This window comes from Aythya fuligula, chromosome 2 (assembly GCF_009819795.1).
Source record: "Aythya fuligula isolate bAytFul2 chromosome 2, bAytFul2.pri, whole genome shotgun sequence".
In the NCBI taxonomy this organism is placed as follows: Eukaryota; Metazoa; Chordata; class Aves; order Anseriformes; family Anatidae; genus Aythya; species Aythya fuligula.
The window spans coordinates 101,059,896-101,080,009 of NC_045560.1; the positions used below are offsets into that span (position 1 = coordinate 101,059,896).

General features: G+C 34.6%; 1 protein-coding gene across 2 annotated transcripts in view; it reads right to left on the reverse strand.

Moving 5' to 3' along the window:
• Window positions 1–4,862: 4,862 nt before the first annotated feature.
• DOK6 (docking protein 6) overlaps window positions 4,863–20,114 on the reverse strand; it is a 245,595-nt gene continuing 230,343 nt past the window's right edge. The window contains exons 8-9 of one of the 2 annotated variants that reach the window (XM_032182086.1): window positions 7,373–8,643; window positions 4,863–5,881 (exon numbers count right to left, since the gene is read on the reverse strand). In XM_032182086.1, coding sequence (XP_032037977.1) covers window positions 8,504–8,643 — 140 coding nt within the window. In that variant the 3' untranslated portion in view covers window positions 4,863–5,881; window positions 7,373–8,503. Of the gene's footprint in view, window positions 5,882–6,152; window positions 8,644–20,114 lie in introns of both variants that reach the window. The other variant, XM_032182085.1, reaches the window with a different exon arrangement.

A 20,114-nucleotide genomic window follows, 5' to 3' on the forward strand; every position in this document is an offset into this window, starting at 1 on the left:
TTTGATCATAAGTAGATGGTAGCTTACTCTTGAAAAATTCAAATAAGAAACCTGACAAAAAGAAGAACAAACAAACAAACAAAGAAGCAGAGGACTGATCTTTTTTTTTTTCTTTTTTTTTTTTTTTTTCCTGAGTGTTGTAACTATCTGGGACTCAAAGATGTTCCTCTAAACCTTCTGTGATATTGAGCTATGTAAAAGTTCAAATCCATGGTATTTATTTACACCTGCTGACACTGACTCAGAGAATATTCCCCAGCACAAGAAGACTTATTTCCTTTAAAGCCTAAATGTTCAGTAGAAGTTAATCCCCTAAACAGATTTGTAAGTCTGACATTAAGGGTTAGTTCCAAATACTGCCTACAAGATAGGTTCTAAAAAAAATCTTTTAGTCTGTAGACCCCAGGAGTAGAAACTATACATCAAGTTCTCTGACTGCATTATTTAAGGTGGAGTAAGACAACTCAAAAGACATTTCAAATATTCACACATTCCTGTGGAACTGTCTTGGGCTAGATGCATCTCTATTGGTATGCCATGTGTCATCCTCCTGCATGTGGGGTCAGGGTAGCCACTGTCCCTTTGACATGCAATATGAAGGATCCCAGCTCGAGGCTAGAGTGTCACAGTGGTGTTCAAAACACTATGCTGGACTAAGCTTTTCAGTGGCCTATGAAATCCCGTCTGTTTCTTCTACCACAGTTGTTTCATACTGTTTCCTACCTACCAAATCAGCCAGGAAATGGAAGACCCTGGCTCAATTCCTGCAGACAACTTCAGATACTCCCCATTTTCCTTGTGCCCTTTCCACCCTTCCCTTTGCAGCTGGGCTCCTTCCTGTACAGAAACAGCTCAGGTTTTAGGGGCTAAGAAGAGCTAGGAGTGGGCCTGCAGGGCTTAGTAGGGCACTCCTCCAGCAAGAGTATCCTCCTTTCTGCTTTGTCTTGTAACACCTTGTTTTACTCTTTTCTAATCCCTGTTTATGTTCAAATGCATACAGAGTGATGAGAACCGGGTGAGCATCTGGGACAAATATATAATAAGCTTCTCATAACATAATGCTCAAGCTAGAAAATACAAAAGGAAATAACAAGTTATTCAAGGCAACTTTCTAAAGAATGTTATTAACTACCTCCATTTATCCACATTGTTAGCCAGTAGAATTAGATAAAATAACTAATATAAATTACTAGTATTAGCTGATATATTTCTTCTTACCTTATGCTTTTTCAAAAGGATAACTTTCTAGTTTTAGAAAAAAAGTCTCAGTGATTCTGAAGGAAATTTAACACCCTTTTTAACAGTTTATTTAATTAGACTGTTAAAGTAAATAAATCATTTGTAGTATTAAGCAGTATGTTTTATAACATGATTTAAATGATCAATAGCTTATCATACTAAGATATAGACAAAAAAATGCACAGCAACTTTTCCTTTTTCTTTTGCAATATCTTTTTTCCATTTGTGTTGATGTCTATCTGTGTATTTGAAGAGGGAAAATATATGTTTTGATTACACGTTATTACAAATACTCTCTATTAACATCACATATTTATCAGAAATAAGACTGTCTGAAGCAGACATTTATTAACTAATTTTAAATTTCCATAATTTACATAACAATTGTAGTAAAGGTGGATCTTTCTCATGCAGCTTTGTCGGATCACTTCATAACTGGAAGCATAAGTGTAAGCACCCATGTATGTATTTTTATGAATCATAAATGCAAATGTTGCTCTTATTATCCAGAATTTGATCAGCTCTGAAATACTATAAATTCTGCATCCAAATATTTAGTAATATTTAGCAATATTTGGATGCAGAAAGTTTCACAAATTTGTGTGATAACAATTATGATGCATTATATATGATACTATTTTGCAAGGATTATATTGCATTATAATTGCATTTTGAGGATTACAATGCACTTTAGCTAGGTTGGTACTTGGTTCTTTCAGACATGTTAGGGAGAATGGGCCCAGCACTCTTGAAACCTCAGCTTAGAGCTGTGAGTTACACTAAACACAAAATATTGTTGCCAGCTCCTGATAAAATCAGAATTTGAATGCTCTGGGAAGTTATTCTGCACTCAACACGAACCACTGCAATGCACTAAAATGTCTCCTAAATATTTCCTAATATTTTTAAACATTACAGATTTTTTCTCTAAATTATTTTTGTTGATTTCTTATGCTATTCTTTTTCTTTTCATTAGGTTTCAAAAACTTTCCTCTCTATAATGGTGTTTTTCAAAGAAGGAAAAACAAGACTGAAAACAGTGAAAGAAAAGGTGAGCATATGTCATACTTTTCTAGGAAGTCATAATACATTTATTCTGCATTGTCTGTTCTTCCCGGTAACTATCTAAAATCAATAAAACTTTCAGCAGTTCTAGAACATAAATATTTCCTATCACAGCCTGTCATCTAAGAAAAGACAGGAAATGCAATAATTAACATCAACAAGGACAGCTTTATTTTATATCATTTATTCTGTTTTAGCTGTAGAAGCTCTGATGAGAATAAATATTTAACTGCAACCTTTAGTTTTGTTATTGGTATCAAATTACCAAGACTAATTTTTTGCTATTTTATACATCTTGCTATCATACAGTGAAAAAAAAAGATTGAAAACCACGTGTAGCCTATATTAAAAATGAGGGTTAACTTCACTCATGCCAAACACTGTTACAGAAAAAAACTACAACAACAAAAAAAGTCTACTGTAAAATGTATCCACTCTCTTGACAAACCCAGGACTGTAAGAAGAGCATGAGGTAAATCTATTTAACCTCATCAGGATTTTTGTACTCAAAGGAAAAAAAAATCTTAACCATTCTATGAGTTTTCAGTATGAGATTTAAAGGGATTAACTCCATTTTAAAGAGATGGGTATTAGATTTTGAGCTTTCATTTAGTTAAAACAGATTTTTTTTCTCAATTGTAACTTGCAACATTCTTAACAATATTGACATTTTCAAACACTTTAATTGTAATTAAACATACTTAAACCTCAGTCACTTTCATATCTTTTTTAATCTTATACATAAAAATCTGTTAAGTTGCATATGCATGCAAAGATGCTAGATGCATCTTTGTGAAGTGGAACTTCCATTTACTTCAGTAGAACCCGTTCACCTCTGGATTCTAATATTTAGGTTTCTAAGCACAGTGCCATTTAAGTAGTTGCTGAATACTCAGCATGTTCACCTGTCACCTTTTACTGTCCTGTAAGGGTCTGGAAATAGAGAGACAGACTTCTTGCTACAACAGGTTAGTCAATATTCTTTGACTTTTATTTCACCATATGCCTGTACATGTTTCCAGTATAACACACCTTTTTATCCAAAATCAAAATTGAAAAGCATTTATTTAGAATATCAAGAACAAACACAGCATCCTTTATGGAGTTGAAGACTTGAATGAATTCAAGAATGAATATATCAAACCTTTATACCCCATAATTTTAAAGTTTTATCACTACAGTGGTGTGCACAGTCATTAACTTCCTCTAACAATACATAGACCTAACCAGCTGTCAGCGTTGAAAAATAAAAGATTCTAATATACACAGTTTGTGTAACAAGTTGATTTGGAAAGAGTCAGAAATATTTGGATGATGTATGGAAAAATTAAATTTCTAGTGCTGTTGGATCAGTTCCTCTAACCAAGTCCCTTTTCACATTTTCTCCACAGTCCATGCTACTCTATATGTGGATAAAAGCCACATTTATTTATTTGCAGCAGGAATAAAAAGGATACACTGATACTGAACACTAAAAACCACCACCACCACCAAAAAAAAAGCAACAAAAAACAAACCAACACCCACCCCAAACAACAAAGTAAATGGAACACTTCCTTCCTTTCTTTTTAGAAATAAAAAAAAAATAACATTGCATTTCATGCTAGGAAGTACAGACATTCACGAGACTTACATTCTGTCATGGAAAACTATCCTGCAGCTTCTAGGTTAACAACTGAAAACTAGTAAATGTGGCTGGTGAGCTAAGTCTGTGTAGAGCTTTATTTGCTACAGGCTGCTGATCTTTGTCAGCTGCTAGAAATCAAATAGATCAAAAAATCACTACTCTTCATAGTTTTTCCTATTACACTAGAGATCAAGCTGAACAAGTATGAAGTTCTGATAAATGCAATATAGAGGTCTGATTAGTGCTCTTTTTTTTTCTGTTTGCCATGAACAGGTGAGGGTTTTCACAGTCTGCCTGCACTAAGCAACACCTAAACAAGTATGTGCCTGCAGGCTGCATGCCAGCTTTACATTATTGCAGGCTGTTTGCTGGCTATAAAATATTGCTATAGAATGCAAAAATCAAAAAGATTTTTGACCTCGGATATTTAATTTCAACTCTTCTTCCAGCACAGTCTTATTAGTTTAGAACACGGTTTGATTAGAAATGTGTTTGCTACTCCCCAACAGGATTTCTATTCATTTGTGAAATGAAGTATTTTCCAAAAATGCTTTTGACATTCCCAAACCAGACTTTTGACAAAACAAAAGAGAGCAGCTATCGATGCTGTCTAGTAAACTTCTTTGGTTTGTCAATACATTTCTAAGCTTTACTTGCTAGCTTTAGGGAAAAAAAAAAAGGGGAAAAAAAAAAGAATTTTGCATGAACCAAATACATGTGAGCAGCTGGAGTTAAAGCCTACCACAGAAAGTAGAGCCTGAACAAAGTAGAGCCTGAACAGTAAGGCAGCAAACTCCATGTTATAAGATATTCTTCTTACTTTTTCCTTTACATAGGCAAGAAAATTTGTTCCAAAGGAGCACACTCACTGATGATTCAAACTAGTAATAATAAAATGTAGCCATTTAAAAAATGGGATTACTCAAGTACCTTAAACCATATTATGATTTATTACTGGTCTCCTTCAATTTCTCCTTTTCTGCACCGAGTGATTTCAGAATCAAAAGTACCAGTATGCATCAATCTATAATAGTCAGTTAAGAGTTATTAGTAACTATATCAGCAATGGTGTGTGTTATATATATATAATTTTATTTTATTTTTTTAAAGGAATGAATGTATTTGTATCAAGGGTTGTTTTTTTAAAAAAAAAATTAGATCATATTACAGCTATATATTCATCACACTTCCTCAGAACTGAAATGAAAACAATAGCCTTACATCAATTTTATAATTTTATGGTTAAGTTCCCTTTTTAATGTTAAGTTCCCTTTTCACCAGTTGCATCTGGTTACCACTGAAGACATTTTGTTGCCCTCCTGCTCTTCCCAGCTCATTGGCTGAAATCAGAGAGCTCTTCTTGGGTCAGGAATAAACATATTACCTGTGTGCCTTCACTTGAAGGTAGCCGAGACTTGAACAGGGACCAGCGGAGCCCCAGGGCCTATTGAAAGCCCCTTGTAGTGTCTAGGCAGGCAGCTCTACCACGTTCGCCAAAAGAGAGATTTCTTTCTGGCAGAACCACTAGGAGCTGTACAAAGTTGTCTCAGTGGGGAATTACTTAGGTTATTGAGAGGCATACACCAGGAATCAAAGCAACTCCATGAAAACAATTTTCTGGCAAACTGTTGACCTAGTGCCTGTGTGGTTCTCATGGAGCTTTTCTGAAGAACATTTTTGGAAGCTACACAAATGCACAAATTTTACAACGGTATTATCTGCTGTTCTGGAGTGGCAGAAATGGCAAACTCCACTGGACATGTAGTACCTTTGTGCTTCTGGCGCCCAGTTTTCTATGACTGTGTTGCAGTACACTGTGAAGATGTATCTTTATCTTCAACTTCCAGTGTGCTTGTGTTTACTGTCTGCAAGACATAAGTTCCCAATAGCTCAGTTTTGCTTTTTGTTGATAGCATTCTTGAGCTTTGCCCTGGAGTTCATTTTCTGTTGCTACAAGATACAATTTCACAAGTATTTATAAATGTATGAATTGAGAAGATAGTTGCATTAAATAATGAAAGCAAAATATTTAGTAAAATTCTAAATGGCCAATCCATTTTTATTTTTATTTCTATTTATTTATTTATTTATTTATTAATATTTAGGCACTACAGAAAAAGATGAAACCTTCTTTGACAGACAGTGGCCTTTCCCCAGATAATGGAAAGAGTGCACTATATAGACCTTATGCTTTCTATCTAAACACAGCTAAAGCACTCACTTTAGGATTTAGATTCTGAAAAGATTCTTAAACTGTATGGGCACTGTGTCCTCAAAGCAGTTCTGATAATTCTCCTATTTTGCCTTTTGCCTGTTTTGGGGCTATGAAGAATATAAAAGCATTAAATGACTAGTATTCAAGTCACAGAGGGAAACAGTTAAATGGACATGCAATAGAAAACTGCAGAACATACTGGAAACTTAATCTAAGAAATTTTAAGGAAAAAAAAAATAGGGCAAGTGAAAGAATCTCATTTGCATAGAAATAAAAATAATTAGTAAGTTCTTCAAAAAAAGCTCTTTGGTAAAGGTCCCTTGATTAACAGAATTACACCAGCATTATATATATTTTTATCATATTTTGCATATAACATTTGCAAACCGGAATTTTATCAAAGCAAAATATCAACCATGTTTTTATTTTTTATATGAAAGCATGAATGAAACTTCCTTGATGGGTACAGCTCAGCTCAGAGAGCACTGTAGGTATAGCTCCCTCACAGCGTGGGAGAGCAGGTTTTCATTTTAGCTCATCAAAATATTCTCCACAGGAAGTCATTCTATTCCTGAGTATGGCAGCACTGTGAGAAGGAGAAGAGGTAGTGAATGAGACAGGAAAAAAAGAGGAAAAATAAAGCTGATTGTGGTGGGGTGGAAGTGTTTCATTCAAGTGGATCACAAAGCCTTTTTATTCAGCAGCTGTTCACTGAGGTGTAGAAAGCTGTGTCTGCAAAGTCTCTCAGCCTGTAAAATGGTTGGAGAAAAGCTGGACATGATGTACTAGTAAACGTTTAATTAAAAGCAGAAGTTTCTTCCATACTTTTTAATACATATATATAGATATGTGTATATATAAAACAATCAAACAGCACTTTTTCAGTTAAATTGTAGTACATAAAACTGATTGTTTAATTGGAAAAGAGTCTGTGTCTCCTCCTTGATATGCTTCCAGCCTGTCCTGAGAAACAACTAATGAGAAGAATTCCTCTAGTAATCATGGCAATCAGTTTCATCCTGGGAATAGAATGCAAGGCCTGCTTGTATGATAGCAAAAGAGAAGATTTTTCTCCCCACATTTTCACACATTTCAGGGTATCATGAGACGTACATAAATACTTGATATCACTTACAAAAATCCAAATATTCAGGATAGGTAAAACTTGTTCCCTACCCACTGGTATGCCTTCCAACTTACTCCCTTGTTACTGATCACAAACACACCTATAACAATTGAATTTTGAAAGATGTCTTCCAAAGACAGAAATTTCCATTGAGATGTACTCATCATCCTTTCCAAAGTAAACTGATGCTTGATATGTGATCATACAAGATACGATGTGCATCTAAAACAGAAAGCTGAGAAGGAAACAGAGAAAATTCAAAGGAAAGCTGAACATAGAGAAAAAAAGACCAGAGCTCAACTTCTGGACCATAACTGGTCCAATCATGGAACAAGGGATTGCCAGCCAGGGATGCAGCCCACGCTTATTATTTTGAAGAAGAGTTTTCCTGCTTTTTAAAGTTATTCTTGCAAGCATGGATACTTAAATCAATTGCAAATTAGAAGGCTTCTTGGTAGTTCTAAGGATGAGACTTTGCTGCTCACATGAACATTCGCAGCTCCTGTGGGCATTCATGAGACGTATGTGCATATTAATAATTGCTGAATTTGTGCCCCAGGAATTTAAAGAATTTAAGAAATGTACTAGGCAATAACCTTATATTAACACATTAGATTCTGTTCTCAACAAACAGCATTAACTTGCTGCTATTTGGAGTCTGACTCTAAAAAACACCAGGCCCTCTATGGCAATTAGCAACCCTGCTTGGCTCTGAAGGCAACACCTGCAGTGCTTATGCTGCTTGTTCCATTGGCAACATTTCAGTGAATCCAGCTGGAGTTAGTGGGCTGCAGCAGTGACCTAAACATGTCGCCAGTTAGGATGGGCCAACCTGCTGATGGAGATGGGTAGGAAGACCCCAATGTTGAATGTGTCATTGTGACAGAGCCCTGTGACAGGACCTTCTCTGGTCATGCAGAAACCTTCACACCAACACAGTTTCATTTGTTTTAACCACTGTCTTACAACACGAATGCTTGCCCCCCCGCCCTCCCACCCCTCCCCCTCCTTCCTAAACATATTAACAGAAGGAACGGCAAAATAAATAAAGACTTAGCCTCTGCTTCAGGGAAGCCGCCTCTCCAGGTTCCCATCTACGCGGTGGTCAGGCTGGAGCTGGTAGGCTTCAGTTTTCATGGCGAGTTGTGGGTGCGGAGGGCACACGCTGCTCCCTGGCCCTGGCGGCAGGTTCCAGGCTTGACTGTCTCTCTCGGCCGGCTGTCCCCGGCTGTCATTGCACGAGGCCCGAGCTGTAGCTGAAGGTGTAGCTGCTGGCCAGCGAAAGGGACTGCTGGTGCTCTTCGCCCTGCTCTGAGGGGTAGCTGGGAAATGTCTGTGCCCGGGACACCTTTGCAGAGCCCAGGCCGTGACCTGCAGGGGGGAAAAGGGATGTGTGAGAGGCTCACTGAAGTTCAACACACTGGTCTGAGGCACCAGGTGAGCCACAACTGTGCTGCCCCAGCACAAAATCATGGTATTCCCTGGGTATTCTGCTGCTCCTAGTAGTGCCAGGGTGCTTTGGGAGCAGACCTACCCCATTGTGCTTTTCCGTGGCTAGAAAGGAGGGTTTTGCCTGCACCTGAGGCATAAGCAGGTGACATATATCCAGCTGAGGCAGAGAATTCCCAGACCCAACAAGTATGTTATTTAGGCTTGGATTTTATTTTTGAATTGCAAATCTACGTCTATATATTTGATACTCTGTAAGTCTCTTATATTTCTTAGAGCTGATGAAGAACTAACCCACTTCTTATTTATCGGATGCCCTACTTAACTGGTAAAAGTTAATTGGAAATGGAATAGGGCCATCTGGCAGAAGACTAGTAGGAAGAGGATATAAGATCTCAGGTGGTCTTGTGAATTTCACATAGTCATGGCTTGTTCACTCACAGTCAGGGAGATGGGAAATCATTCATGAAAAGCTATTAAAAACCCAATGGCAAAACTTAGCTAACTCCCACAACTTTATTTTGTACCCTGATCATTTGCCCATTTCAAAATTCCCTCTTGAAATTGAGACCTAATTAGTAGCTAAACAGGTGTAACTTCATGTAAAGTATATTCTCCAGATTTTGGAAATGCATATTGAAGCTTAGTTTTAAAATGGTTTTGGAAAATGCTTTTTAAAACAATATTTAATACATGTATTATAAGTAGGAAAGCAAAATAGTATTTTTCTGTTGAGCACAGTACTAATTAAGAATACCTTTAACAGAATATGCACTTATACACTGAAGAATTCTGCTTATGTTGAAAGGTTTCAAAATGGTTAGCAATTTTCTAGATTGCCCTAGTAGTACTGGAAGTAAGAATGCTGTTACCAGACTTGCTAAAACTTTGTCTTAATTGTTGTAACATGAAAAGTTTGACTAAAACATGTTACTGACTGCTTCGTGCAAAAAAATCACAGTTTCTCTGAAGACAAGTCTATAAGAGCAATACTGGGACCAAGAGAGGAATAAAAACTAAATTAAAAACAGAATAAAAGGTACATCTCAGTGACACTGGAAACAATAAAACTACAGACTGAATTCCCAAGGGCATGTTAATGGCCATAAAATCCTTTTCAGAGCATGACCAAGCAGAATGAATTTTGTATGTTTGATTTTACTGTTCATTCTGTGGAGTAAGTTGACATTGGCTATCAAAACTTGACTAAGATGCCAATTTTAACTGTTTTCTGCTTTGAGAAGCTTTTGTACTGAACAATTAAAATGTGTGGTGGTTGTGAGGTCTGACCTGCAAAGTAAAAGCACTGAAAAGGCCGATAATACATTGAGAATAGTCTTAAAAGCTGTACTTCAAGTAATTTTTAACCATTATATTAAGTTATATTAAGTTTCATGCAAACCTAAACATATAAAGTAGCATGATTTTAGTAGTAGTAGTAGTAGGTTTTAATTTTGTGTTCCAAATCTGTCATTCCTTCTAAGGATGTATTATCTTGTTTTCTTTTTATTCAGAAATTAGAATCATATATTTTTAAGGGCCATAGGTAACTTTTAATCCAGCCATGTGTTTAGCTATATCTTTGTTGTTTTCTTTCTTACTAGTAAAGATAAATAAAATATGTCAATGTGACATTTTCCTCCATTCTCATTATTTATCTTATCCAAAAAGTGTAGAACACAGAAACAGACCCTGTGACAATGAGCAAGAGTAAAAACACTTGCTAACCAAAGGAGTTCCCTTAACTCAGGTCTATTTATATCATTCACTGTCTGTCATATAGCCAATTTTGAATTTGCTGCCATAGAATATTGCAGCTTCAGTACAGAAATGAAGAGTACTCCCACTAATTTCTAGATAAGTTATTAAGGCAGTCTCTTAGAATACAAAGATAAATTTGAACTTATTAAGGTTAAAAAGTAAACTGAATTCAGGTCTTCCATTTCCTAGACATATGCCTCAGCTGCTAGCACATTCCTTACTGTTCCTTAAAAGAAATTTTTAAGCTGCTAAATCACATAATAGGATTCAGACATTCTGTAAGAAAAAGGGTTAATAAGGGTGTCTCCTTCCCTGACTGCTACAACATGTAGTGAGAGATAGAAACAATCAGAGATCCAAAAGATTAAAAGACACACTCAGCAGAGACAAAAGATTAAAGACACTGGGTCTAGGCTCAAGTCAAACAGTAAGACATCACTATATGGATATAATAATGAAAAGAATAGATCTCAGTTCAAATGAAACAAGAAAGCTATGGATGATAAAGAATTTCTGACTTTGGAAAGAATGGCAAAATATTTATTTTCATCTCTTTTTTTTAAAACAAATCAAAACAAAACAAAACATATTTTAACATTTAAATAAAATCAATGAAAAATAATGGTGGTTAAAAAATGAAATGCTTCAACGGCTTTCAAGTTTGCTTAAGACTTCCAAGTCTATAACTTTCCAAAATTAGGAGTTTGTTCATCTTTTTTTATTATCATTTATTATTATTATTATTATTAGGCACTAGAAATTCTCAATCACAATCATTTCTTTTATTTGCATTCCTACTAAAGATCATTTTAATACTGATATGGCTGATCAACATCATGGAGCCTTAACCTGGAGAGTCTCCACAGTCATGCTTTACGTCAGCAGTAAGAATTTTGTGGTAAAGAATTTAAATCCCACAGGTTTCTAAGCTTGAATAATATATTCTAAGGTTGAATAATATTTTCTCTGTAATTTTGGGATCTTATTAAGAGGGAAGAAGAAGAACTCCTTTTTTGTGGATTTATTTATTGTGGATTTTCCATCTCTTTAATGGAAAGCCATTTTCAAGAATAATAGCCTAACTCTTCTCTATTGTTCTGAAGTCAGCATAAGAGGAATTTGATTACCACACACTTTGTAACCTGAAGACACCATCAGAATTTTATTTATTTATTTAATTTATGTATTTATTTATTTATTTATTTTCCCCTGTGGCATACCTATGCAATGTATTTTTTTGTCTTCTAGGACAGGACCTTGTTAAGCATTATTCAGTCTACTTCATCCCTTATTTAAATTTACTCTCAGGATCACAGAATGCAATGAAACTGTAGTCCCAAGCAATTAAGTATGAATGATTCATAAAGATAATTTAATGTAACCTGTCAAATTACAGCAAAATTAGATTTTTTCTGGTCTTAATTATATTGGAAGCAGAGGCAGTATACACAAGAATCTTATTTCTTGATATGGTGCTTATTTATAACAATTCTTTAGAGGAAATACTCAATGGTTTCCTAGTAACAGCAATGACTGATGTACATATAAGTAGATCGATCACAACTTCTAAGAGGAAACTTGCAGTACTCAGCTAAATGAGACGGGGGGGGGGGAGGGGATCCAGGGATAAGCTTTAAAAACTCCCTTACTGCTGCTTTGCTTACTTGGAGATGTTTCTCTCTCTGGGATTCAGAATTCAAATTCTTAACCAAAATACATGTGCAAACCCTTTTTTTCTAAAACAAACAAACAAAAAAGGTCAAATTTCTTTTCAAATAAAAGAAGTCAAGGGACTATCTCATCTGGTATTCTCTGGTTAAAGCACTCATTTATGATATACAAGTCCTGTGTTAAAATTCTCCTCTCTCTGGGTAGGGTTTGTCATTACACTTTCTGTAGCGGAAAACTAAGCTGAAAATGTTCCCTTCCTCTTCTCTGCCCACACCACTGTTCAATATCTCTCAGTTGTGCCACTACAACTGTCTGAAAGACTGCTTTGTAAAATTAAGCATTTTGGCCACTTGGCTTGCCAGAGAGCCCTAAAATTTTTTGCACTTGCACAGCTGAGGAGCAGAAACAAGTCACCAAAGGGAAGAGATGACAGGACTTTTCCAACTGGCTTTAGTGCCAGATTGTTTGTCTAGGGAATGAGGACCTGTGAGCAAATAGTAAGCAAATATGATGGCAAATTATATTGCCATCAGGCTACTCAGGTCTCTGATGCAGGATCACTTTCGAAACCCTGTGGCTAAGCTTTTCTACTGTAAGATCTCATGTATGCGTACATTCTTACATTACAGTGATTAAAAGTTAATTGGACCAGAGACTACTGTGTATCAGCTTCTGTTGCAGATCCTTTTAAGCACCTCACATTAGATAGTCACTAGATAAAATAAAGAAGCAGTATTTTGCAGCTGCACATCAAGACTTCATCTGGGATTTCCTAACCCCTGAGCAGATGACTTTACAAACAAAATGATGTTTTCTAATGTAGTTTTTTTTTTTTTTTTTTTTTTTTTTTTTTTAAACATTACTTCTACATTACTTTTCTACATATTACTTTTCTAGCTAATAATAATAAACTTTATTTTTCAAAATAAAACTTAGCATTTCCATTCCCGATATTATGAGCACTAAATTAAAGTCATTAAATTAAAGCCAACTGGATATTCAGATATTTTGGAAATTTGTGTTTTGGGAGTCCTCTGAGACTTCATGAGGACGAAAGCTCTACGATTGTAAATGTTATAGACAAACATGGTTTTTGAATAGAAACTTTGATGAATCAGTCAGTGCAAGCTGACCAAGCTGGTGAAACACTTGCTGTACTGTAAAACAGTCTTTTATTTTTTATAAGTATTAATTGGAAAATTCTGGTGCTCACAATAAAGAAAACAGTCCGGAAAACAGTGAAACTGAGATGATGTTTTATCTACAAAGGATAAAACATCAGGAGGTGAATGAAAACATGAGGAGGTGAATGAAACCAAATGAAACAAATTAGCTATTATGTTTCGGGAATGAAATGATAGCAAGAAGGACTTAGTTCTATGTTGTTTGCTCACACAAATCTGACCAGACAATGAATGTGGTCCCTCAGATAGAAAAGTTCACAAAGCTAATATCAGCCTTTAATCTAGATTTAAGTTCTCTAAGGACGTTTCCAATAGCAGTGACAGCTCCTATTTTTACCAGAGGAAGCCCACAGATTGTACTAAAGTTTTGATGGGGAAGTGTGTCTTGAAATGGTTCAGCCTTTAATATTCTTTGTAGCATTTTTGTTAAGACAGGACAAAATGGGAAAGGCACTGTAGCTATGCACTGAAAGTCCTCTAGGAAAAATGAAACTCTTACTGCAAGAAACTAAATTACTATGACTGCTTATTTCCAATGGAAGCTTTTATCCTTCTAAGAGCTTTTGTTGCAAAGAAAGAGAGTCCACATTTTATTCTGCTTCTCAAAAACAACAACAACAACAACAACAACAACTACCCTACTACAATCTGAAATCAGTTAAGTGGCTATTATTGCATAAAAAAAGGATACTTTCATTTAAGGCAGAAAATAAGTGATTGCTGTTATCCTATTTATAAATTGATACTGGTTAAAATTCTGCCAACTCTCTGTATTGAATATACAGTGTCTTCTATTGAGCTATTGATGACAAAGCAGCTTTTCCTTTTCTGCTGTTAGATGATTGGAATAACTAAAGGAAAGTTTCATAGCACGACAAACTGCTACAAAGCAAAACATTTATTTTGCAGTAACGATGCAGTTGGATTGGAAGGGCATTAATTGGTACAGCAGTTATTATGCTGTCACTCACAGAAAGATGCAACGGAAGGGAGCAGATGGAAACTGAAAAATAGCATAAACTACATTACAGCTTATTGATTTTCATATACTAATTGAAAGTGAAAACGTGGGTCTATTTCAACTCCAAATAAAGACATACAGATTTTCCCCTGAATTTAACTGCATTTGGAATTAAAAATCCAGGGAACACAGCTGGGCTCCATTTTTTATACTTTCTAAAACAATTTTGTATTTCATTTCATTATATATATCTTTAGGGAAAATAAGTATTTGGAAACATAATTTTTGAAACAGATTTTAAGCATTACTTTTTATAATTAAAAATAATTTTGAATCAAAATATTTTAAATTGATTTCCTAGAATATATAGGAAATATGTTAAGAAAGTGAATATAAAAAAATCCAACAAACAACCTTCCTTATATATTAAAATATTTTGGTTTTATTCTCAAATAGCATTTTAATTTTTGTTGGAATTTTAAGTGAAATGTATAATTCTTTTTGGATATCATTGAGATCAGTCAGTATCTGAGTAGATTATACTTGTTACAGAATCCTACCACTTTCCAGAACTAAAAGTCCATTATTTATCTTAAAAGTTTTTGGGATTGTTATCAAGTCACACTCTAGAAAAGAAGAAATTCTACTTATGCATTCAGAAAAGACTGCTGAATTGGCAGTGAATTTACAAAATTGTTGCATCTTAAGGATTAAGGTTTCAATATTGCAATTTTGGCACAAGAATACTAGTGTTTTATGATAAGTACATTTACACATCAATATTTTGAAACCAAGAAAATGCATGTACTTGTTTTAATACTTACAAATAAAGGTAATTGACTGTGAACATTATGTACAGAAGAAATGAGCATTCTTTCATCTGTACTCCTACCTAAAAGAGCAAGTATTTAAAAACACTATGTTAATCATATAACTAAAACTGATGTATCGACTAGAAGGCAGATTGATTACTACATAGTTTAATCATAGTTGGGTGTTGCAAAACATTGCTTTTAAATACTTTGCTCACCTATTGCATTTAAAATGTATTTTACCTTTAAAATCCTATCACAAGCTATCACAAGCTGCTGTAGCTCTTGTGGTAGAAATATCAGAACATCAACAACATCTTTCACAAAGATGAGTAGGTTTACCTTGCTCTCTACTTTTAATTTATTACTCTTTGACTGCTAGGGATTTTTTCTAATAATTCATCTTTTTATTCATAGTACCAGCTTTCCATGCCTCAATGTGTTATAAAGGGAGGAGTCATATATATATATGCCCACTATTGAACATCTCCATCTACTTGACCATGTGTCACATTACATTACATTACATTACATGCATCACATCTTTTCCATTTTTACCCCTATTCCTGCCGCCAAAATATGACACGTATTTGGGAGAAAGTAATATATTTTTCATCTCTGTGACTCCTGTGCTATTCTGTTCATAATATATATTTGTATGGCTTCATGCCTGAACCACAGAGAGATTAAATAAAAGAAGTTATCCAACCAGAGTGGTAATGTTTTTATTCCTGCACTCTAAGCCAACATGCAGATAAGGACAGAAAGCTCATACTAAGCATTCTCTTGTTGTCTTCCATATACAGACTACAGTGGTCTTTACAGAGATTAATTGATTTCATCTTTCCATCTTTTTGCACTATGCTAGTCTTACAATAAGAGAAAATCCTCCTCCCTCCCTCAGTTCTGAGTCCAGCTCCTTAACTATACCAACAGAGTTGAAGGAGGCATAATTGTGTTCTCACTTAACACAGAATTAGGCTAAGGTCCAACTTTGCTTCAAAACAGATAGAATTTTCCAGATGAAAACTCTTGGACAGAAGGGTTTTCTGAGTTCATTTTCACAGACTATGTAAAAGTTTTTTTTTTTTCTTTTTTTTTTTTTTTTTTCAGTGATACTTTGATTATGAATTATAAAAGATGTATCAAAGCTGATCTAAGCTAGTCATGCTTAGAATGAAATTGCTTTCAGAGCTATCTTCCAACTCAAATTATGCTTTGATAAGATGCAATACTTTGTTTTCAGCTATTTTGCTTTTTGAGAGAAGATAAACCACTTTGTTTTAAATCACTCAAAGAAAACATTCAGCTGTTTTTCATAAGTAGCATGTTATATTAGGAGACCTGTGATTTTCTCTAGATCAAACATGATACAATTTGTGTGTGGTAGAGAAGTGACCATGGACAGAGCTTTTGTTTTATAATGAAAGATACAGGTATCATGACCTTGAAGAAAAGCTTCCAAGAGGAAATCTGTGCAGTTTAATGGTGAAATCTGAAATCTTGAATATGATCTTGATCTTGAATGTGATCTTGAGTGTCCTAACAAAGTTTCTGGAAAAGGCTGAACACTTTGTGCAAGGTGGCTAGCATCCCCAGCCTAATTCATCCTTTCAGCCACAGACTCAGTCAACAAGAAACTAATATAAACCACTAAGTGAGAGAATAATAACTTTGTTCCTGAACTCTGTGTCTGTCCAAAAGCAAGTAAAAATATTTCATTTACCACAGAAGTAAACAGAGACTAAGCATTTTTATTTGCACAAAATGCAGCTAATTTCATATGCCTATTCAAGCTCAAAACCTAATGAGCATTTTAAACAGGATCTTCACAGTACTGAGACATTCCATGTTATCAATACTAAGGAAATAAGAAAATGGCAGAGGGAAAATTATTCCAGGTGACTATTTCTTTTACTTTAAAGAACATTTGAATTGGTTAAAAATGCTGACAAATGACAAGGTGATAGAAAAAAAAGACAAGAAATAAGAAGAAAATGCTCTGATCCTAAGTGCATATAGGAAAGTAAAAATTAAAAAAATAGCTAAGGAAAACTCCAATTAAAAAAAAAAAAAAAATCAAATAATTTTAGTCTTTACAATACTTTGCCTTATGGGGACATAAGAAACAAGCAAAATGAACCAATGGGAAAAAATACCTTTCTAGGGGAATAACAAAAAAGTGGGAAGAATATAAAGGTAGTGAAAACAAATACAAATGATAGCTAAAATTGTGTGGATTCAGTTATTTTGTCTCAAGTAATGATTTTCTGCTGTATTTGAGTAGGCAAAGCTGGTTGGTCACTTGGCTGTCTTCGTTTGCTTTTGGTTCCTGTGTGGAAAGAGTAGCAAGTCACTATATGAGTCAACTGATTGTTGATATCTGTACATAAATAAATTTCAAGTATAGTTTTCTTTTGCATCCTTGAAAATTACATCTACCAGAGTAATTCAAAATAGGTAGCTATACATGCAGTGTTATCATCTCACTTTACCAATTTGTTAGCTCACTGTTAATTTTTCCTTTCCTGAAAATATTTTTATTGCATTTTTATCAAAGCCAAACTAAATGTGCATTCAAAATATGGGTCTTATCAGTTAACATGTTAAAAATAAAAAAATCAACCCCTAAATCTGTAATGGATTTAGCATGAAGATAAAAATTCCAAAAATTTTGCAAAAATGCAAATTTTGATATTGCATATCAGTTTGATGATGTAGAATATTTCACTGGTAAACACTTACTGCATTTCAAACCATGTTGGTATTTCTCTTTGGATACACTATTCAAAAACAAAACAAAACAAAACAACAACAACAACAAAACTACTAACTACAAAAAACTGCACGAAATCTATTGATAGTACAGAGGTGAAGTAAAATAAAAAAATTCTAATTTCATATTAGAATATATGTAAAGCTATATGAAGGAAAAAATGTTCATTGACAAAAATGTATAATGTAGTTAGGATACTGCCTTTGAAAATGAAATGCCGCTGGAGGTTGATTGATTAGTACTGTCCAATCTTTTTGCTGTTATAGTTCTGTTGATATTTAGTGTTGCCAATATTTCCTCGCTTGGTAGTATTTTTATTATAAACACTCCATTCACAAAGATTTATAACTACCTTATAAAAAGTTGCCATAAAATGAAACTCAGTACATGAGGTCTGAAGCCAGGGAGCAAATTTGATATGACAGGATGGAGTGTGTATGATTTTCACCATGGTTAAGTGCAAGTAAAATACAACTTTGATTAAAAAAACAAACAAACAGCAAGCAGTATAGTTTACACTGCTTGACATGGGAAAAGGTGTGGAGAGAAGGATTTACAGCACTCCAAATAGATAGCTAATGTACAAATTCTCATTTTTTCACAGCCAATTTTATCACATGAGTATTATTTAAGAGCTAAACACATAGAACACGAAGTCTATGGCATTCAGGATGAGTGTGGTAGTATAGCTCAGCCCTTACTTTGACTCTCCCAGCCAGTTTCTTTGCACACATGATGAGCTAGGGAAATGAGGAGATAAATGGTAATAAAACTAACCCTTATAAAAACCCAACCCAAACCAACGAAATATCAAAAATCCAATCCTGAACCATGTTTTATGCCTGCTTGGCTTTCATTGTGTAGTCAGATATGCTCCAGTTCTGGACTGTTCAGAGAAAAGGCAGGGATGTCTTGCTGTTAAAAATTGTTATGAAGTATAATTGGACCATGCATTTTGATGTCAGATATGTCTTAGATTACTATAACAAATTTTTGCACTACAGCCTTAGTCTCCTTTGAGCTGTGCTAGTGCTCTTCACTGCACAAAAGCTGCAAAAAGCAGCTGCATCAGCTGCTTTGTTTTTATACTTCTATCTCTGATACAGACCTCAGAGTCATCCTGTCATTGCACTTCCTTATATATATTTGAGGACCAAATTCTGTTCAAGCTGTAGATAATATCCTTCAAAGATAGAAAAAAAATCTTGGACTTGGTAAAACTTCTGTCATTCAAGGAACATTACAATTATATGTAACATGGGAATTAGTCTTGCGTATGTGTATTTTGCTGGGAAGTGGAGGAGGAGGGCGGGTTGTGGGTGGCAAAAATGTACTCCTCAGTTTAATAAAATGAGTTATTTAAGCTGACTACAGATTTTCCATTTTTTTTTTTTAATTTCTTTGCTGTCACCAATGAACAAACTTCAGAAAAGATAATAGATCTCATTAATATATTCAGGGATGAAACACAGCTTTTAGAACTTATACCTTTTAAATGATGTTCTATTTTTTATTCATGCATTGAAAGCATTTCTGGAACCATTTGCTATTCAGATTTAAGCTTTCGATGAAATAGTAATTGGAATTATTCTTTAGAGGACTTTGAAGTTATTTTATGCTACAACCAGATAGTAATAGTAGATGCCATATAAAAGTGAAAATATTACGTTAGCTTAATTAGCTCTCCGGCAATGATTAAGAGGTTTCTTCTAACACTTGAAGACATGAAGATGAAATCTTTCCAGCAGTTGTAAAGAAGAAATTACAATGGTTTATTCTGAAAGCAATTTGAAATTATAGTTTTGCGTTAAACTTAACTAGTAAGATTCAAGACTGCAGACATTTTATCTAAAATGTAAGGTCTCCTGAGTTTCTTTAATACAGAACTTAACCTTTCACTATACATTCCCAGAACAACTTAAAAGGATAAACTGAACTACTGAAATACGGTGACTCCAAATTTAGGAATGCTGTGATACTTTCTCTCTGAAATAGCAAAGACAATCTGCTGAATGACATGCAATTACAGAATCATTTAGATTGGAAAAAGACCTCTAAGACCATCTGGTCCAATCTTTCACCTAAAACTGCCAAGTCCACCAAGTTAAAGATGTTTCTTAGACCAAATAAAAGCATGATTATAGCTAGTTGTAGATTTAGAAGATTATCATATGAGGGGAATGTTTTTCCATCATGGCTGAATTACCAGAAAAAATGTGTTAAAACCT